Source organism: Misgurnus anguillicaudatus, chromosome 20 (assembly GCF_027580225.2).
Source record: "Misgurnus anguillicaudatus chromosome 20, ASM2758022v2, whole genome shotgun sequence".
In the NCBI taxonomy this organism is placed as follows: Eukaryota; Metazoa; Chordata; class Actinopteri; order Cypriniformes; family Cobitidae; genus Misgurnus; species Misgurnus anguillicaudatus.
In genome coordinates, this window is record NC_073356.2 from 8,455,236 (window position 1) to 8,474,645 (window position 19,410).

General features: G+C 36.7%; 2 protein-coding genes across 2 annotated transcripts in view; both read right to left on the reverse strand.

Moving 5' to 3' along the window:
- gmnn (geminin DNA replication inhibitor) overlaps positions 1-19,410 on the reverse strand; it is a 228,615-nt gene that overhangs the window by 73,261 nt on the left and 135,944 nt on the right. The window lies entirely within an intron of this gene.
- On the reverse strand, positions 2,695-18,688 carry tmem64 (transmembrane protein 64). The gene is made up of 3 exons (XM_055219631.2): positions 17,309-18,688; positions 10,450-10,605; positions 2,695-5,527 (listed from the first exon to the last, which is right to left on the reverse strand). Exons 1-3 carry the CDS (start codon positions 18,002-18,004, stop codon positions 5,342-5,344), a joined length of 1,038 nt encoding a protein of 345 aa, XP_055075606.1. The 5' UTR covers positions 18,005-18,688; the 3' UTR covers positions 2,695-5,341.

Below are 19,410 nucleotides of genomic sequence, written 5' to 3' on the forward strand. Positions count from 1 at the left end.
ATCTGCTGTGTGTTTACCATCATTTCTCAAAATATCTTCTTTTGTGTTTATCAGAAAAAAATTAATTCATACATGTTTAGAACAACATGAAGATGAGTAAATGATGACAGAATTTTCATTTTAAAGTGAACTATCCCTTTAAGGGCATTGAAAAAAGATAGGTATGTATTAATTAGTCTATGTTGAAGAACAAAGTAAAATATTGAAAAACTGTGGTGTTTTCCTTTACGCACTTAAATTTTTTAGCCCTTGTGTAAAACATAAAAACGACAGAAAATACACTAGAAAATCAACCTAAATCAAAGCTTTTCCAACCTCTACTGCAAAACAGCAACAACGTTTGCATTGTAGCAAGAATGTAGTCTTCAGTTATAAATACTAAGACTTACTCTAACAGCTACACTGACTTTAACAGCAGACAATGGGGCTGTTTATGTAGATAGCGAGGCATAGAAAAAAAAAGCTTCGAGAGATTTTTATTTCATAAATAACACTGAACAAGCATGGTACTACAGCGATAAATATTCATTTACGCATTGCAAAATACACTTTTAAATGGGATAAGAGGTTTCAGTACCTTAATCTGAAATTACATTTGTGCGTTTAAAAAAAATGATGTTATGTAGATATACCCTGTAATATCAGATTAAGGTTTGCCAAGAACCATACAACCTCCTCATCATAAATATAGAGATGCACTGTAGCATATTTCACGCGGTGATTCGAACCGAAAAATGAAAGACAAAGCACTGATACACATCTTCACACTGTTATTTATTTCAGTTTCCCTTGAATATCTATTTGTATAACTTCATAATTTTTGCATTTGACATCTTAAGGGTCTTTAGTATTTTTCAAGTGTTCAAACTGTGAACACACTGCAGGCAAAGTGTCTCAGGCAGCAAGAGGTACAAGGCAGGTTGACATCGTAACACAAGACCAGGATTGTTGGATCTCTTCAATGTAACTCAGAAGGCGAGCCAGCACGTTTCGTTATTGCTAAAGTCAGAAAACAGAGAGGCGGTTCCATTTCCTTGGAGAAAGAAATCCAGAAATATCAAAACCGTTTTCAGAAATGTTTATCAGGAATGTGTCCATTTGTGCGGTTACATCTGCACACAATAAATGCAAAAACCTGTCTTAATTCATACTCCCTATGTGTCACATTGTAATAAAACGGCAATATTAGTTCGAGCCCTTGACAGCATTTCACTCAGACCGTGTAGTCTAAGTAGCAGCAAAACTATGACAGAAGACATAAATACAAACTAACAAGATACGATCGACCTTAAAGTCATCGTTCACAAACCCTTTGATTGTCAAATTACGGTAATGAGTTAGTGTTGCTGTAAACCAAACTGTAAATGAAGATGTGTCAAATGATACCAAGAGTTAAGTCACTGGGAGTATACGTTTCAGTTTCTGAGTATTTCATACTTGAGAACAAGTGTGTCTTAAACAAAAGAAGGTACACTAGATAAAAAATAAAGGTGCTTTATGATGCCATAGATTAGAAGGCTAAATGGTTTCATAAAAATCTTAAAGGATTAGTAAATTTTCTGAAAAAATTCCAGATAATTTACTCACCACCATATCATCCAAAATTTCGATGTCCCTCCCTGTTCAGTCGAGAAGAAATTATGTTTTTTGAGGAAAACATTCCAGGATTTTTCTCATTTTAATGGACTTTAATGGACCCCAAAACTCAACACAGTTTTAATGCAGTCTAAAATAGCAGCCCCAAAGGACTCCAAACAATCCCAAACGAGGCACAAGGGTCCCATCTAGCGAAACAAATGTCATTTTTGACAAGAAAAATAAAAAATATGCACTTTTAAACCACAACTTCTCTTCTTCCTCCGGTCCTGTGACACGCCAGCGCGACTTCTTAATACATCAACACGTCAAGAGGTCACGGATGACGTATGCAAAACTACGCCCCAGTGTTTACAAGTGTGAAGAAAGAGGACCGTTTCGACGTTGTTGTATGTCGAATGATACTAATTAATGTCTTTGTGTCAGTTTATTGTTTAAATGGTCCGCAAATGTGCCTTTTTTATATATGTAGCACGTGACCTTTCCATGTCATTACGCAATTACGTGACTTCGCGCTGGCGTGTCACACGACCGGAGATAGACGAGAAGTTGTGGTTTAAAAGTGCATATTTGTTATTTTTCTTGTCAAAAATGACAATCGTTTCGCTAGATAAGACCCTTATGCCTCATTTGAGATCGTTTAGAGTCATTTAAAACTGCAACTTTAAACTGCACTAAAACTGCTAAGTGTTGGGGTCCATTAAAATGAGAAAAATCCTGGAATGTTTCCCCCAAAAAAAAAAAAAACAATTTCTTATAAACTAAACAAAGAAAGACATAAAACATTTTGGATGACATGGTGGTGAGCAAACCATCTGGACTTTTTTCCAAGAAATTGGACTAATCCTTTAAACATCCGAAGAACCTTTTGGTTTCAGCAAAGGTTCTTTAAATTAAAAATGCTGTAATTTTAACAGAGAAAAATTTAAAAATGCTACCATAACTGTAAAAAATTTACATTTTAAATTTAATTTTACAGTAAAATAAAGCTAAATGTATGGACTTTGAAAGTAAAACATGAAAATTATATATTTATATAGTACTTTTATAAAAAAAATATTGTTAAAATTAAGAAATCTGTAAGTCAAAAATACTCTGTTATGGTGGTAAGCTGTATGTTATTAAGTACAAAGCAAATTTATAATAACAGACATTTAGAATTTTGCTATTTAATGAAAAATACAGTATAACATCGTAAAATCTTTGCTGTAATGAAAAAGAAAATGCCAGTTTTTAACCGCAAAGCCGTTTACATGTTTACTGTGTTATGTCGAGATTCTTTACATAAGAATGAGGAAACAATAGTGTTTGAGGTTCATGATGTCATTACCATATACAGAACTCTTATTATTCATCTATGCCTACATAAATACAGTTTTACATTCTATGGCACCTTTAAGCACTTTAATTTTCAAGAGTGTGTAAAACAGGGCTATTTAAATCTTACCCTGGAGGGCCAAACACACCTGAGCAAGCTAAACAAGGTCTTCATGACCACTAGACAATCACAGGTGGTTAAGTTTGATTAGGGTTGGAGCTAAACTCTGTAGTGATCGGCCCTCCGGGGTAAGATTTGAATAGCCCTGCTGTAAAACATAAAAACGACACCTCAATCAAAGCTTTTATACAGCAACAACATTTGAATGTACAAATGTATGATGTTAGCACTACAGTGTGTAGCAGGAATGTACTATCAAGAACAAAAAAAAAAAACATCAACCGGATTCTGTGAAATTCCGATTTAGGAAATACCTGGTGTGGAAGCTGGGAGTTCAGTGCGTCTCCAAGCTCATTAACAAAACCCTACAGTGAATTATAGAGCCAGGACCCAAATACGTCAGTAAATGCTCAAGTGTCTTTTGTTTCCAATTAGGTGAATCTTTCTCGAGAGAACTATGACGTTTTTATCATTAGTACACAGCATGAGTAAATGTGCAATGGAGGGTTTGTAATGAATTTACACCAATTTGGACAATTCAGAAACAAACAAACAACAACAAAAAGTAAGAAGAATGAATTCTAGGCAATTGTGAATAATTTTAAGCACATATATATATATTAACAACCCATATAAATCTCACTAACAGCAATTATCCTTCATCTGAAATATTTCAAATTTCCACGTGTAAATGTTTGCAGTTCTAACAATGAATAAATTAATGGGCACATATTATGCTCATTTTTACAAGATGCAATATCAGTCTCAGGTGTGTTTCAGCTCAAAATACCAACAAATCATTAATTATAGCAAATTCGAATTGGGTACGCTCCTCACTCCCTTAGCAACAGACAATAAGCACTTTGGGTTAAAAATAAATCTGATTTCTGTAAATACAGTCTAAAGGGGATCGCACACCGGCCGCGCAGCTCAGCGTTGAGTCGCGTCTAGGACAACTCGAAGGTATTGTAAACCGGAAGTGCACGTTAAATAGCACAAGCTTCGTCTGATGGCGTCTACTTCAAAATGTAAAATATACGTTAGCAGCCAATGTTAATCGTTAATGATTTGGGACAAATATGATGTTATTTAATGTTAAACTATGTGAGTGGCGCGACAGGGATTTGAACAACTTCCTGAGTCACAGCTGGGCATATACTCATAGAAAACAATGTGTTCGATTTTTTTAGAACGGCGCGGCGGCGCTGCTGAGCGGCCGGTGTGTGATCCCCTTGAGACAATAGTATACTTAGCCGAATTAGCGCTACGAAGTGCTAATATACACATTTAGAAACGCTTTTTGGTAAAATTAACCAGTCAGTCAGTGGCTGTGGGCGGAGCTTTATCAGTGTGACGTCACATTAACAAGCGAATCAAAACAGCATGTCTAACAAGACTGCTTTGGTTTAATGGGAATTAAAAAAAAGAGAGAGGATTTTTTTCATTGTTTACACACTACCAACACACATTTATTGTAAAAGTGGATTTTGCATAATAGGTGCCCTTTAAGTGATATCATAAAATGCTTACAGATCTATAATAAAGCATGTGTTTAAATCATAGAAAAAAGGCAGAAGGAATTTCAGTCCTCTCAATATGAGAATGAGATAAAAACAAAAAAATTCAAAGCTTTCTGGAGAGACATCTTTGCATATCCCTCACATCTGCTCTTAAAAAACGGCAGAGTTGCAAAAGTAAACTTAGTTTGGATAAAGCCACAATTTTATCCAGGTGTACTAACTGATAAACATTTCTCAGACCCTTTTTAAAACAATATATGAAACAAGCAATACTTAAAGTACAAAAAAATTGAAAGCAAATCTTCATTTATACCAAAAAACTAAATATATACAACTGAAAAAAGCAACCTGATATATTAGTTAGGCCCTCTCAACATCTTAACTACAATTCTAAAACACTTTTTAATTTACCCGCTCATGCTTTAGACATCCTATAAACTTTAATATAATTTATATTAGTGTCAAAAAAAAAATAGGAAGTAAATGTACTGCAAAATGTTTATAGCAATTTATATCAGTCAATTTCATCCGCTTATATCAAAGAAAACTCCCAATCTTTGGGCAATGTCTCCAAGGCTGACGTACAGCTCCTTAGCTTTAAAAATCCACTACCTCTCCAGTTTGACCTGTATCATAACCAGAACAGCTGGTTTATGATGGCAGCGAGAACCCAAACTGCCCGCCGTGGCCTCGTTGCACCCTCCGACAGATCTCCGGTTGCCATTCCGGTCACGGCAGCGCATCTGTGCAATCATGTTCCTCGAAAGCCAAATCTCAATATTAGCCCTCAGACTACATTGATTCCCCCACATGCCGCGGTTCTTTTGCTGCAGTAGCTCGGACCGCTGTGATTGGTCTCGTTGCCGTTTGTATACGACGTCTTTAGCTCCATCTGGCAGGCGGCGATGGCGGCGTTCAGTTCAACCTGCGCTCGATGTACGACGTAAAACATCAGGCCGATACTGATGAAGATCTGATGAGCGAAACAGAAGAAGAGAGTCAACACACTGATGCTTTGACTTTACTGGTTTGCATTGAGATTGTGGCTTTAATGCGGTTGTACACAATATTTTATTTCTCTGCCCTGCTTCAGTCAAAAATCCATAACTGGCACCCAACATGCAATTTTGCAATCTCAAGAGAATGTGAAAGGCGAAATCTTTACTACACAGACAAGAGCAAAGACAAAAAAGGAAAGGAAAGCTGTATAATTATGGTGTACTAGAACTTCCACAAGAACAAACCCTGCAATTTAAACTAGACATAACAGAAAGAGGTTACGTTTATGCGGCGTTTCGTTTTTTTTTGGAAATGAGCACACAAGTTTTCTTACTGTGTGTAGAAATTGCAATGTTTAGCAGATAAAAAAAAGGATAGTAATGCATTTAACATATTTAAAGGGGGGGGGGTTTACGCTATTTCATAGCCTGGGTTTTCCCATGCTGCCCACCGCACAAATTTATTCACGCTGCAAGTCTAGCATGGAAACCATGGACCAATTTTTTGCCTCAAAAAGGGAACCAATCACAGAACGGGGAGGGGGCAGCATTAAACAGTTTGGTATCCAAAAAGGATGTTTGGATATGGCAAGACATGTTAGCCACAGAGTTTTATCCATTTTATCCATTAAGTCCATTTAACTTATTAAATGGTAAGTGGTATTTATTACAGCTCTGGGCACTGCTAAACCACGCCTCAAATACAAAAAAATGACTATGTGGTTCCCAGACCACGTCCCATGCATTCAGACTTATTAACACTGTTGAGTTGGATTCCTCATGCTAAACATAGGCAAAGTGTGATGCCACATGCACTTCTCCAGGGTTCGTACAAGTTTCGAAAAGTTATTTTCTTCCCCCCGAAAACCTGAAAGATTCATACGTAACAATCTTGCTTTATTTATTTTATGGGCAATTTCGTTGGAGTGGAAGTCCTTATATGGGCAATTTAACTGCACCCCCCCCAGCCTTTTATTTTTGAAAGTTGCCTGCCAGCAGTTTTTGTGATTTTCACAAAAGTTTTACAAAATGCCTTCCAGGAAAATGTTCTTCTAAAAATATATAATCACACAAATATATCAAATGAAAGAACAGACCCTCTGCTTTCAAACAATCAAACAAACAAAATGAGAAAAAAACTTTTCAACCTATCTATATTTTTTCTCTGCTTATAAACAGTGGCGGTTCTAGACCATTTCAACTGGGGGGGCCAATCTGGGCCCAGTTGTACTGTTAGAGGGGCCAATTACATAGACCTTACTCTTGTCATATCATTTTCTGCACTGCACTTAAGGCATTACCCTTCAAAATACCATGTTTATAATCATTCAACAATGTATTTGCATTTCAACTTCATTCAGTATTAGTCACATTAACTGTAATTGCATTTTCATTATATTTGTACATTTTCATTTCATATTTAGTATCAGTCACAGTAACTAAGAAGGGATAGTTCACCTTAAAATGAATATTATGTCATCATTTTCTCATCCTCAAGTGTTCTAAACCTGTATGAATTTCTTTTTTCTTATAAACACAAAAGAAGATATTTTGATAAATGATGGTAAACACACAGCTGATAGTGACCACTGACCACATCCATAGTGGAATTTGTGTGCTTACCATCATACTTATACCCGTTTAAGTTCACTTATTACTTTGTCTGTCTATCTTAGTATTTTTCAGTTTTCCATTATTTGCTGATGAGAATAAATGTTTATTTTACCACCTTTACTTTCACACTTTGTCATGTCTTTTTGTTGTTATTACGACTGTTATGATTACTTATACCTGTTAATTTATCACAAGCTCATAGCATGTTAAATAAGAATTAATGCATTTTGGTTAATCACAATCAACCAAAATGCATTAATCCACCAAAATGCATTCATTCTTCTTTGCTTGAAGTCTTCAACTATAATAGCCGCGCTAAAACTTCCACCAACTTCTGAGTTGTAAAAAACCCGCAAATGCATGCTCTATTGCTGAGTCCCAATTCGCCTACTACGACCTAAAAGTATGTACTGTTTTTGTGAGGAAAATGTACATACTTTTGAGTGTGTAGCAAAAGATTATGCACGTTCTGGGATGTACTTCAATGACGTCATGCAACGTGAACGACAACGTGGTTGCCTAGTTACACATCCCACGACTGTTAACAATTATTTCATTCATTCTTATAACTTATGTCAAATATAATTTTATTTACTATTCCCATCCTTTTTTCTTGTCGTTTTTTTCACAATACATTTTACAATGTGTTCTACCGAGCTGAGGATTGAAGCAGAGCGTCATTAAAACCAAACGCAGGTCGTTTGTGAGGTGGGTGGTTCTGACGTTCATGTCAATGTGTGTAACACGAAAGCTACTTATTTAAAAGTCAAAATATTTAAAGTTTATAGTATAACTACCGTTTAACATATTTATACTTAATTTTATACTTGTATAACTCAAAAATACCCAGATGAAAATGAACCATGCTTTTACTACAGTAAAAGTGTAGTAACCATGTTTTTGTTGGACTAATAAAGTTAACATTTGTACAGCCACAGTATTACTACAAATAAGCCAGAGGGTCAGTGTGGTTAAACTCCTCCCTCCCGCACGCAATTAGTTGTGGGTAATATTTGCCGTTAGAGTGTGCATTGATCTGCACTTCAAATTCTAACCGGAAATAGTAGATAATCCGGGTATCTTTGGGATACTCATTTCAACATACTACGATTTGGGACGTTCTAATTCTAGTTTCGAATACTATTTAGGACGGATAGTATGCGAATTGGGACTCAGCATATAGCTGTGTCTGAAACCGTTCCCTCGTTCACTCATTCACTATTCCCTATATGGGGAATGACAGTTAAGTCCACTATATGGGGAAGAAGCAAATGAAAATGAGTGAGCGATTTCGGACACTGACGTAAATATCATGCGTCAGAGAGCTGTCGCAGAGATTCATCATAAACACCTGTGTGGCTTTATTGATTGTACTGTGAAATGGTAAAGTTTACTTTCTTACTGTTTTTCACATTTGTCATGTTTATTGTATTAGTTGATAATAAAGAGAACAAAACAACTGTTTATAATATTTATTTACTGCTGTTTATTTATTGTTTAATAAAAATGCATATTAGATTTTAAATAAAAGATAACGCAATTATTTTTCATTTGTTTATTTTCAAACAGTAGAATATAACTGACAACAAGAAAATGTTTGGTGTTTACTGTCAGTATTCTTCAGCTGATTCAAGTTATGCGTTCGTCTCCCGTTGCATCATGGGAAATATGAGTGAACGAGTGTACATCGAATGTACCCTCAAAATCAGAGTGCATTGTGGGTAAAAAGTAGTGAATGAATGTAGGGAATGAGGTTGTTCACTCAGGTTTCGGACACCACTACAAAATGGCCGACACCCAATATAGTGCACTATATAGTGGATAGGGAGCGGTTTCAGACACAGCTTATGTCTATGATACTGTTGTGTTCTGCTTTATGCAGTCCCTCTAAAAAATATGCTGCGTTGTTTTCTGTTCCGCAGTGTTTTCTGTTGCGTTCCCATTGTTTAATAACGGATGTAAAAAACAATGATCGCAAAAAAATTTGTAAAATTTATTTCACACCCCACATTAGGGGGGCCATAAGGGGGCCAAGCTTGTGGTTACAGGGGCACTGGCCCCCCCTGGCCCCTCCCTAGAACCGCCACTGCTTATAAACTCTTAAAGGAGCAGTATGTAAGAAATGTATATCAATTAATCATAAAATGGCCCTGATATGTCACTAGACATTAAGAAATCATTTTCATTTCAAATACTTATATCACTGACAACAATGTTATGGCCAGGATATTGTCATTTAAAAAGTGGAGTTGCAGCCCTCAACTGATATTTATGTTGTCATTTTGTGTATTGGCCACCAGTTGTGTGATTGCAGTACCAGTTTTAGCCACAAGTTTTGTGATTGCAATACCAGTTTTGGCCACAATCCTACATACTGTTCCTTTAAATATGGGTATTTTTCTTTAAAAATATTTTTTTTAGCAAAAAGCTGAAATAATTGAATTTTTGTGAAGGAATTTTGTTAGAGATCAGATTCAGAATAATTATCAAAACATAAACACGGTGTAAAATAATAAATAATTTTTTGCTTTGTTTTTTATAAATTGTGTAAGTGCCATGTATTGGATAATCGAGGCTTTACAGATAACCATAAAAACTCACCAGGAACACGACATAACTCGTTAACTCCTTAATGGCGGGGAAAGAGTTAACCAGAACAGTGCATGCACACACCAAGCTGACACGAAATCAACGTCACTTAAGAATGGTTGTTGTTTGTGAGGGAAATGTAAGCTTTTTCAGCTTCCCAAAGAACCCAGCATTATGGAAACAATGTTTGTTTATCCGGGTGTTTGTTAAAAGCTGGATTTTGTTGAAATGGGGCGGTCTTAACCGGGTTGCAGGCGGAAACATTAATGCACCATAGAATTATTCAGTGTCCACCTCCTCCCCCAGCACCACCTGCCTACATCATGATAGAGAGTTTCTTCCTATTTTCTTGCAGTAGCATCTATTCCTATCCTCTGTAATTATGTGCATGATTCAGCAAAAGCCTTCACTCAGGCCAGCAGCAGCAGTGTAGCAGATCTAGACCGGCAAGACACAGTTATGTACAATACATGCTACATTAAACCTACAATCATGATTGAAATATGTTGCAGATTTTGCCATGGGTATGTGTAGCTCAGCACACGAGTTCAAATCCCAGGAACACATAACTTGATAAAAAAGCACTACGTAAAAAAAAGTTTTTGCCAAATGATTAGCTGTAAGTGTATTAGCAGAACTTTATACAGAGTCCTTCCTGCATGATCTGCCTTGCTGAACAGGTCCTTGATCTTACCTGTAGACTGAATACAAAATATCCACTGATGCTCTGCTCCGCGATCACATCCTCCATTGTACGCAGGGTGGTGCCCAGATACGAGTTAAGCAGTTGTGTTGGGAGAAGTCCCACTGAAGAGGCCACTAAATAATTTGGCAAGGACACATCTGTGATCTGTAAAAAAGAATGAGAACTATCATTGGTCAAACAGAAATGTATCATCGACTTTACTTAGTCCTAACACTTAAGCAAGTCGTCTTCTGCTTTGAATTTCTTATCTTATTTTTCAATTCCTATTCAGTACTCCTCTGTAGACAAATATATTCAATTCTTGCAGCCCTAATATTAATAATTGGTGGATGGTAAGCACAGAGTTGACTTCCATAGTAGGAAAAAATACTATTAAAAGTCAATGGGTACCGTCAACTGTGTGGTTAAAAACTCCCACAGGTTTAAAACAACATGAGGGCGAGTAAATGACGACAGAATTTGTTATTTTTGGGTGCACTATCCCTGGAATTGATGTTTCTCAAAACCAAAACTTAAACCTGAAGTTTAACACGCATCTTTCATATGCTTTACATTTATAACAAAAGTAATTGCTATATAAAGCACAATGCAATCCATTGATATTTCCTAGAGTTTTGACACACCTGCAGTAGACATACCCGGCTGTACAATGAATGATCAAATATTATCTTTAAACAAACACTCCTAACATGTAGCCTTTTAATAAAAAGTTAAAAGATTTGCATAGTTTAAACACGACCAGTAGTTCTAGACAACAAACAAATCCAGTCGACATAGCAAGTTTTGTTCACTGACAGCCTACAGATAATACATGCAGTGTAAGATTACACAACACAGAAGGGTGATGATGTGTAACTCTCTAAATGTTCATGAATTAACTCAAAATGATGTACTCCTATTTCTCATTCCAAATGGCTGTCAAGCTACATTTTTGTCTAACCGTGCAGACTGTGTTGGGTTACCTACATAACCTAATGTATTCTGCTTCAGCAAAAAACGCAGGGCACACTGTAATCCAGCCCTTGCTATAGGACGTGTTTACTGAGGATGTGTGAAACATAAATCCAGTGTGACCTGCTAGCAGCATATAAGGTCATGGGTTCGATCTTAGGATCACACATAGTTAATAAATGTATACCTTAAAAAAGTCGCTTTGGATAAAACCATCTGCCAAACGTACACTTGGGTAATATGATGGTCACTTTTCATTAGGGCTGGGAGGAAAAAATCGATTTTTCGATTAATCGTTTTTTTTGTGTGGTTGATTCAAAATCTATTCTCAAAGGCCACAAATTTTTTTTATTTTTTTTTTAAGAAATAACCTGATCCTGTTGGATCAAGGAATGCGACTGTTCTGACTTTTTTCAGCATACATTTTTTTATCTTGCATCAAAATTGTATTGTACTTAACATAATTGTTTAATATACAGGTTTGTGGCTATTAATTTTTTTTTATTAATTACCCACTTGTAAACTTATGTTCACTGTTCGTTTTTATAAATTTAGTATTTGTATTGATTGAATCTATTTGAGAATCGAGTATAAAAACCGACCAGAGAATCAAAATCGTAAATCGAACCGAGAATTGAAATCGAATTGATAGCTTGTGAATCGAAATCGAATTGATCTGGAACATCTGAATCGACACCCAGACTTACTTTTCACTTGACTTTTGAATAGAAGAAAGCTTAACTATTTAACGCTCCCAACCAATGGGAGGACTCTGGATGTACTTGCACATCCACTCGTTTTAGGGCAAACTAGCTTGCATTGTTTTACAAAAGGCATTGTAAATCATTTAACCTGGACCAAGGAATTTGTTCATCACCATATAAAAAAAAGAGAAAACTACTTCAAGCGCTGGAAGACATTAACATTTGAACATCCAGTGAATAAATCATGCAAAGCTTAAAACAACAGTCAAATACTCCAGGACAGACAAAAGGTCAAAGAGTTGAATCAGTAACCAAACCAGTCATTTTGAGGCTGATATATTTACCATTTAAGGAAAGGGTCAATTGACTGAAATGATTTACATGACTGAAGTATTTGATGTTTACATTTTGAATGTTTAAAAAAGTTATGAAATAAATTAAGGGCTCTCTTTTACACCCGGCGCAATGCAGCGCAAAGCGCGACGCAAGTGTATTTTTCTAGTTTCCACCCGGCGCAATTATCATTTTCTCATTTAGCGCCACGTTGTTTAAATAGCAAATGCGTTTGCGCCCATGTTTGCGCTCATGGGCGTTCCGGTCTGAAAACGAGGTGTGTTCAGGCGCATTGTTGGCGCGTTGCTATTTTGAGGCAACTAAAATAGACTACGCCATTGACCAACACCTGGCGCAATATGTTTTTTGTTATTTAAAGAGTGCGTTAGAAATATGCGCTATATAAACGAGACGAAAACGCAGGTTTGCTTAACACATACATGAATGCGCAGCAGCACAAAAACGCTTTTCAAATATAAAATGATTAAAGGATTGAAATGTAAAAGATTATTATTGAGTCTCTTGGACATAAATGAGGACTAACATTAGAAGGCACAAAGAGCTGCTTCACCTGCAGCCTGGTAAGTAAATAAATGCTTTGGTTTAAACAAATGCATCTGTTTTTAAATGTTTTTTTTAAATGCTACCTCACAGATTTATTATATATGATGACTCTGAACCTGCGGATATGGTGAGATGAGAAAATTTTTTAAGTAATGCTTAAAAAAACTGAAGCTGTCCAAGTGCTGAACCTTGCGGAGAGCCGTTTGTAAATTCTTTATCTCTTGTTTGTTACAAATAAAGTATTTTTACAGTACAAACCTTATCTTACATACTTGTAAATTATGTTCTGATGATATTGGATAGCCATACATTTAAAGCAATTAAAAGCCTCCTTTTTTACTTCCATGACTAAAAGAAAACGTGTTTTAAAGGTTTTAATAAAAAAATAATTCAATACAAGTGAAAAACAACACAATTATTTAACATTAATCTTAAACTGGGGATCTTCTTCCTCCGCTTAGTTTTTCAGTTTACAAAGTTCGTCATCTAAATAGGGATTAGTCATAGCGCCAGCGCAACAGGCCTTTAAAGGGGATGAGAGCTGAGACTCTCATTGGTTTATTGCACGTTACGCCCAAATTACTCCCATTAATCATTAAAAAAAAATAGGACAAACCCTTTTCGACCATGCGCTCGACTCACAAACCATTTTTCCTGTCGTTAAATTAGCAAAAGTGGATTCGGACACGCCCATTTAGACGTTGCGCTGTACGCTTTAGACAATGCGCTTAGATCGTTAAAATAGGGCCCAAAATGTCATTGTCATTCATTACAAATAATTTTAAAAATGCTTAAGATTGACTTAATTTTGGAGAATAAGAGGCCACAAAAGATGGGGATTCCTTCAGTACTAAAAAAGTGTCTCAGGGTGAGACCTCAAGAAGCTACTTGATAAAATGCAATAAATTTTAACAATTTCTAGGTAAAGGGTGACTACAACGAAGACGATTTTTATTTTTTGGGCTTTTTTTCTAAAATTAATATATAATGAGTATTGACCTTAAACTTGTGCAGAATATGTATATGACATACACAGAACCTGCAGCTACAGTAAAAGCGATTACAGGTATTTTAACTTTAAATAGGGTTTAAATAAACTAACTAACTGAAATATAGTTTCAAAGTGATTTTACTTTATTATTTTAATAAAATCTAATTCACAGATCAATAAAATGCACATAAAATGCATCAAGTAACGAAACTATATCATTAACAATTCATTTAAAGCTCAATAAGGAAAAATATGTAAAGATAAACACACTTTAATAAAATCCTTGTTGCACTTACATGTTTAAGTCGACTCAACTTGATTTACAATTAAGTTCTACTTTCTTGCTGAATGAGGAGTTGCTGTAAGTGTATAAAATATTTATTTTATAAAAGTAGAAATTAATTGTAAATTCAAGTTGATTTGACTTAAAAATGTAAGGTCAACAAGGAATTTTTAGAGTGCACTGGACCCTGCAGTCAATGTACATCAGTGTTTCGGTACTGTCCTTGGTTTTTCACCTCATGTGTGTCACCCAATTAAAAATTTATTATGTTGATGGTGCAAAGCAGGTAAAGTTACAATGAGACTGTCTTTACCCTCTGATCCTGCTTTAAGAGCAGATGTGTTTGATTTTAATCTGGTTGTGTAGGGCGACTTAACCGTTTCATTTCAGCTAAAGGCACTTGGCTGTTAAATATTAACAGACACATTTCATTTCACCGCTTCAATTCAATACTTACAGACCTTTGTGCTGTGTGTCATTTTCCTGCTGTATGAAATGTGTAGTGCAAAAGTGCCAGAAACCAGAAAGCCATATAAGAAGTTAATAAAAAATATTAGGGCTGAATATTTAACACATTCATTTAGGGCTAATAATCATGGACAAAAAAAAACACTTCCAAACAAATGCCAATTCAGATACAGTTTAAGAAAACAAGTTTCATGACTATTGAAGCCTAAATGGTGGGCTTTACGATAAGGTCGTATTTGCGTTAATTAATGCATTAAGTAACATTATTTTTTTTGTATTTGACATGTTAACATTAACGCGCAGTTAACTAAAACGAACAACTCTATTGGCATTAACTAACATTAACAAAGAACAAAAAATGCTGTAAGACTATATTGTTCATTGTTAGTATATGTTTTAGATAATGCATTCACTAATGTTAACAAATACAACTTTATTGTAAATTGCTACACCCCAAAAATAAAAAATGTGACTGCAACAATTTAACCTAAAGATTTGTTCCCTCAAAATTGACTTTTTATAATGTTTTAAATATTGTATTAGGTGAGATAAACAAAGACAATAAAAATATTTTAAATGTTCTTTTGTGGGTAATTTTTCAACCAAAATAAGTGTGGGATTAATTGCGGCTAATTCGATACATAGGCACACCATGTAATTAATTCCAAAAACTGTAACTGATTGACAACCCTTATAAAATAAAATATACAGTAATACACAGTTAAATAAAATAACATCTCACTTAATATTAATTGAAATGTATAGAAATGTCAAAAAACTAAAGGTAAACAAACAAACAAAAAAACTTTGGTTCACATATTTTCATTAATATTGAAGACAAATGCGATATGCACAACCCTACCTCAAGGGATTTCGTAGTATAGTCAGTCACAAAACATTTGAATGACTTATTCATGTTCATTTTTGGACATGATTTTCCTCTGTTTTTCGTGTTATTTAGCACAAATGTCTTTCCCTTAGCACAAATTTCTATAAATTGTTTTTTGTGTCAGAGCACGACTTACATTTCGTGCTATTGTATGTATTGGTTTTTCTATTTTTAAACCATTGTTGCTTGGGGTTATGCTGCGTTTACAACAACCGCGGTAGAAACGTGAAGCGCGAGTGATTTCAATGTTAAGTCAATGTGAAGACGTGTTGCGGCGCGGATGAGGCGTTTGGCGCAGTGTGGAAGACGCGTTTCCGCCTCATTCGCACGTCTAGCTCGCGCGTCTAGGCGCAAATTTAACATTGTGCGCGAATGGTGCTTTTTGTGCATTTTGTGTTTGACGCAAATTGCCGGTTAACGCCCGAGTTGAAAAATTTGGACGGAATTTCGCGCCACGTTAACCAATCAGGAGCCTGCTTGCTGCTGTGGAGGCAGCCCCGCCCGGAGTCACTCATTCAACCTGAAGGAACGCTTGATATTGTCCGTAAGCAGTCACCCGGAGCTATATGACACAATTTCTTATTTCTATAGAGACAGGAATAAAAAGGATCTTGCTTGGAAGAGTGTCAGTGAGGACATTGGGCAACCTGGTTGATCAACATCAATCATCTTGCAAACAGACATAGCACTTGCCCCTCCCACAAGAAGCGGATTTTGCCTCTGACGCACGTCAAATGCTTGCTTTTTCTGCGCGTCTACTCCGCTCTACACGCGCGAATGCATTCAAACTGTTCAAGTGGCAAACTAGGCGCGATTTTGACGCCTGAAACGCGGTTGGTGTAAACGCACCATTAGATCTGGGGTTTGGGTTAGGAAGTAATTGTATGTATTGGTTTGTAAAAAAAAAGTCTAAAATGTAACAGTAAGTCATTCCAACCACAAGCGACAATGGTAAAAAAAAATTGAGAAACCAACGCATAAAAATACACCAAAAAGAAAGTTTTGCTTTGGGACCCTAAAAACTATTATAGAACACAAATAAATAAAATCAACTATACCACAAAATGCCTTGTGCGATAACTTGCTAAATGATGCTCTATACGATATGCAATACAATAATGCTTTAAGTTTGTAAAATCAATTTGAACTTATTAAAACACATTTAAATTGCAAAAATGATATAACAAACAAACGTTACATTCGTTCTGTTCAAAAAAATCATCTTTCACACACCAGAGCACGGAGCCGCGTGTACCGCGATATATTGAAGATATAATACATATGGATGTGTTACACGTTAAAGTAATAGTTCACACAAAAAGAAAATTCATGATTTACTCACCCTTATGTTGTTACAAGCCTGTATACATGTATTTGTTCTGGTGAACACAAAAGAAGATATTTTGAGAAATGTTTGTAACCAAACCGTTTAATTACTTCCATAGTATTCTTTTTCCTACTATAGAAGTGAATAGGGTCCACGAATAGTTTGGTTACAAACATTTCTCAAAATATCTTCTTTTGTGTTCATCAGAACAAATAAATGTATACAGGCTTGTAACAACATAAAAGTAAGTAAATTATGACAGAATTTCATTTGTGGGTGAACTATCCCTTTAAGTAAATAGGTAAGCAAGCAAGCCATGAAGGGCCATGACACTTACCGAAAAGACTGCATTCTGTAGACCGAAAGGAATCGGCGTGAGTCTCGCTAAGGCCACAATTTTGAGTCCACTTCCCCCCTCCACGACCCGAATGACAGCACTCAGCTGTTCACTGCTGCCGATCTTATTCAAAACCCAATCCGTCAGTAATCTCTTACACGCCACATGAGCAATGAAAGTCCCGATCAAAACCCCGACCATCACCAGACCCATTCCCAGCACAAACCCGTACAAATACCCGGCGGCCACGTTTAATACGATATAACCCCAGCCGCAGGGAAACGACACCGAGATCAAGCCCACGATAAAGAGCATGGCTCCCACAAAACTGTCCAAACTCTCCACCCACAATAAAGCGTCCTTTAGATACTGGCGCACCAGTGCCACCGATGAGAAGCAAACCGCGGTCAGGATGCAGGCCAGCAGGGCGCTTTTACAGCAACAGGTGGTAATACAGCACGGGTGTCTGAATTCGGGGGTGAAGGACACGCCGGTGTCGGAAAGGCTCTCGGTGTCCGACTCCGACTTTCCGCCGTTTGCTCGCTCATCAAAAACATTGCAGATCAAGATGTCAATCTTGTCGCAGTCCAGGGAGTCCGGGGTCCGATGTAGCCAGCGGCTCAGCTGGATCTGCCCTTTACCAGCCGTGTGCTTTAGGGCTTTCAGTAGACCCTGCACTGACCCTGAGTTCCACATGTTTCTTACCGCTTCATATGAATGACTGGACCGCTAGTCCGATTTGGTGACCCTTGACTTTCCACGTTGCCAGGAAGCGACGATCACTTCTGATAAGCCTAAGCAAATCAATTAGGGAAAAGAGATACGCAACAAATACTTGAGGATAAAAGCCAATGTGTGTAAAATAACAGCAAGCGCGTTTATCTCGGCAGAACTGATCTAACGTTAAACTCGTCGGACCACTTCAAGGAGTTCAGATCCAGACGTGTCAGATGCTGGTCGCTCACTAGTGCCATGATATCCGAAATCAGATGTATAAAATTCCGTAGACATCCCAATCGATCAAAACAGTGTTCAGTTCCCAACTGTTATTGAATCTGGCTTGTAAATCACACACGCGATCAACTTTCCAGACTCCAGGTATATGCACACATCACCGCAGTATCCGTATGATGATCCAGACTCCAGCCTGAAATCCTGCTGCCGCTCGTACAGCTTAACATGTCAAATCGCTATTCTTAAATAATCACATTCACAATAATGAAAAGTCGCGCTAATGTGGTCGTCTCTTTTGCCAACGAAGTTGTTTTCTTGCTCTTTTTTTTGTGAACTCTTCAGCGAGCTCTCGTCCGCTTTTGTAATCGATGTTTACCCCGAGCGTTATTCATTCCACTGTGTTTGTTTCCCAGAATTCCATGCGACGGCATCACGTGATCTCATCTGCCGTTCCACGCGGTTGTGGCTGGAAGAAGTACAGCAACGGTAAAAAAAATTCTCGCCGGATGAGCACTGTTTTCATCCTAATTCTACCCCAAAATATCCCCCTACACCCACATTTTTACAGAATTTAGGCCGTATCCTATCTAACTAGAACCGCTGTGTTTCATCCTAACTCTACCAACCTAACACAAAACCCAACATCTCGCGAGATTTGTACGTAGCTGTATCCCTTCTAGTCAGAACCGTTCTACGCGCACACGTCACAGTACCGCGAGAACAGGTAACGACTGTCTGTGTGGGGTTAAATCTGTTTTCTCCCAAAACAGCAGTAGTAACTAGACTTTTTGTATATTTCACAGTCAATGATGTAGTAAGAAAGCAATATTTATAGTCCGTGCTTAGGAGGAAGGGAGTTGCCACGCTCCTGCATATATTTGTTCTTTTTGTTACGTTTATTTATTTATTTTTATTATTTTTTGTAAGGGACTTTAATTATGCACTTATTAACCTAAGCAACCAAGTGTGGTGCCTATTCTTTTGTACGTTTACACAAAGCCAAAAATGAAAACCAACCTGAATCTTTCAATTTAATTTACATTGCAAACTTACTAAAACACACTGAACACGCTATAAACAGACAAAACACACTGCAATAAATAAAACACAGATTGCCATGTTTTTCTATAATCCTTATTTTAAGATTT

Coding starts and splice junctions, on each gene's coding strand:
- tmem64 (XM_055219631.2), bottom strand. CDS start 18,004: ATGTGGAACTCAGGGTCAGTGCAGGGTCTACTGAAAGCCCTAAAGCAC. Junction 10,606..17,308: donor TACAGAATGCAGTCTTTTCG/GTAAGTGTCATG, acceptor TCTTTTTTACAG/ATCACAGATGTGTCCTTGCC. Junction 5,528..10,449: donor ATTTTGTATTCAGTCTACAG/GTAAGATCAAGG, acceptor TTCGCTCATCAG/ATCTTCATCAGTATCGGCCT.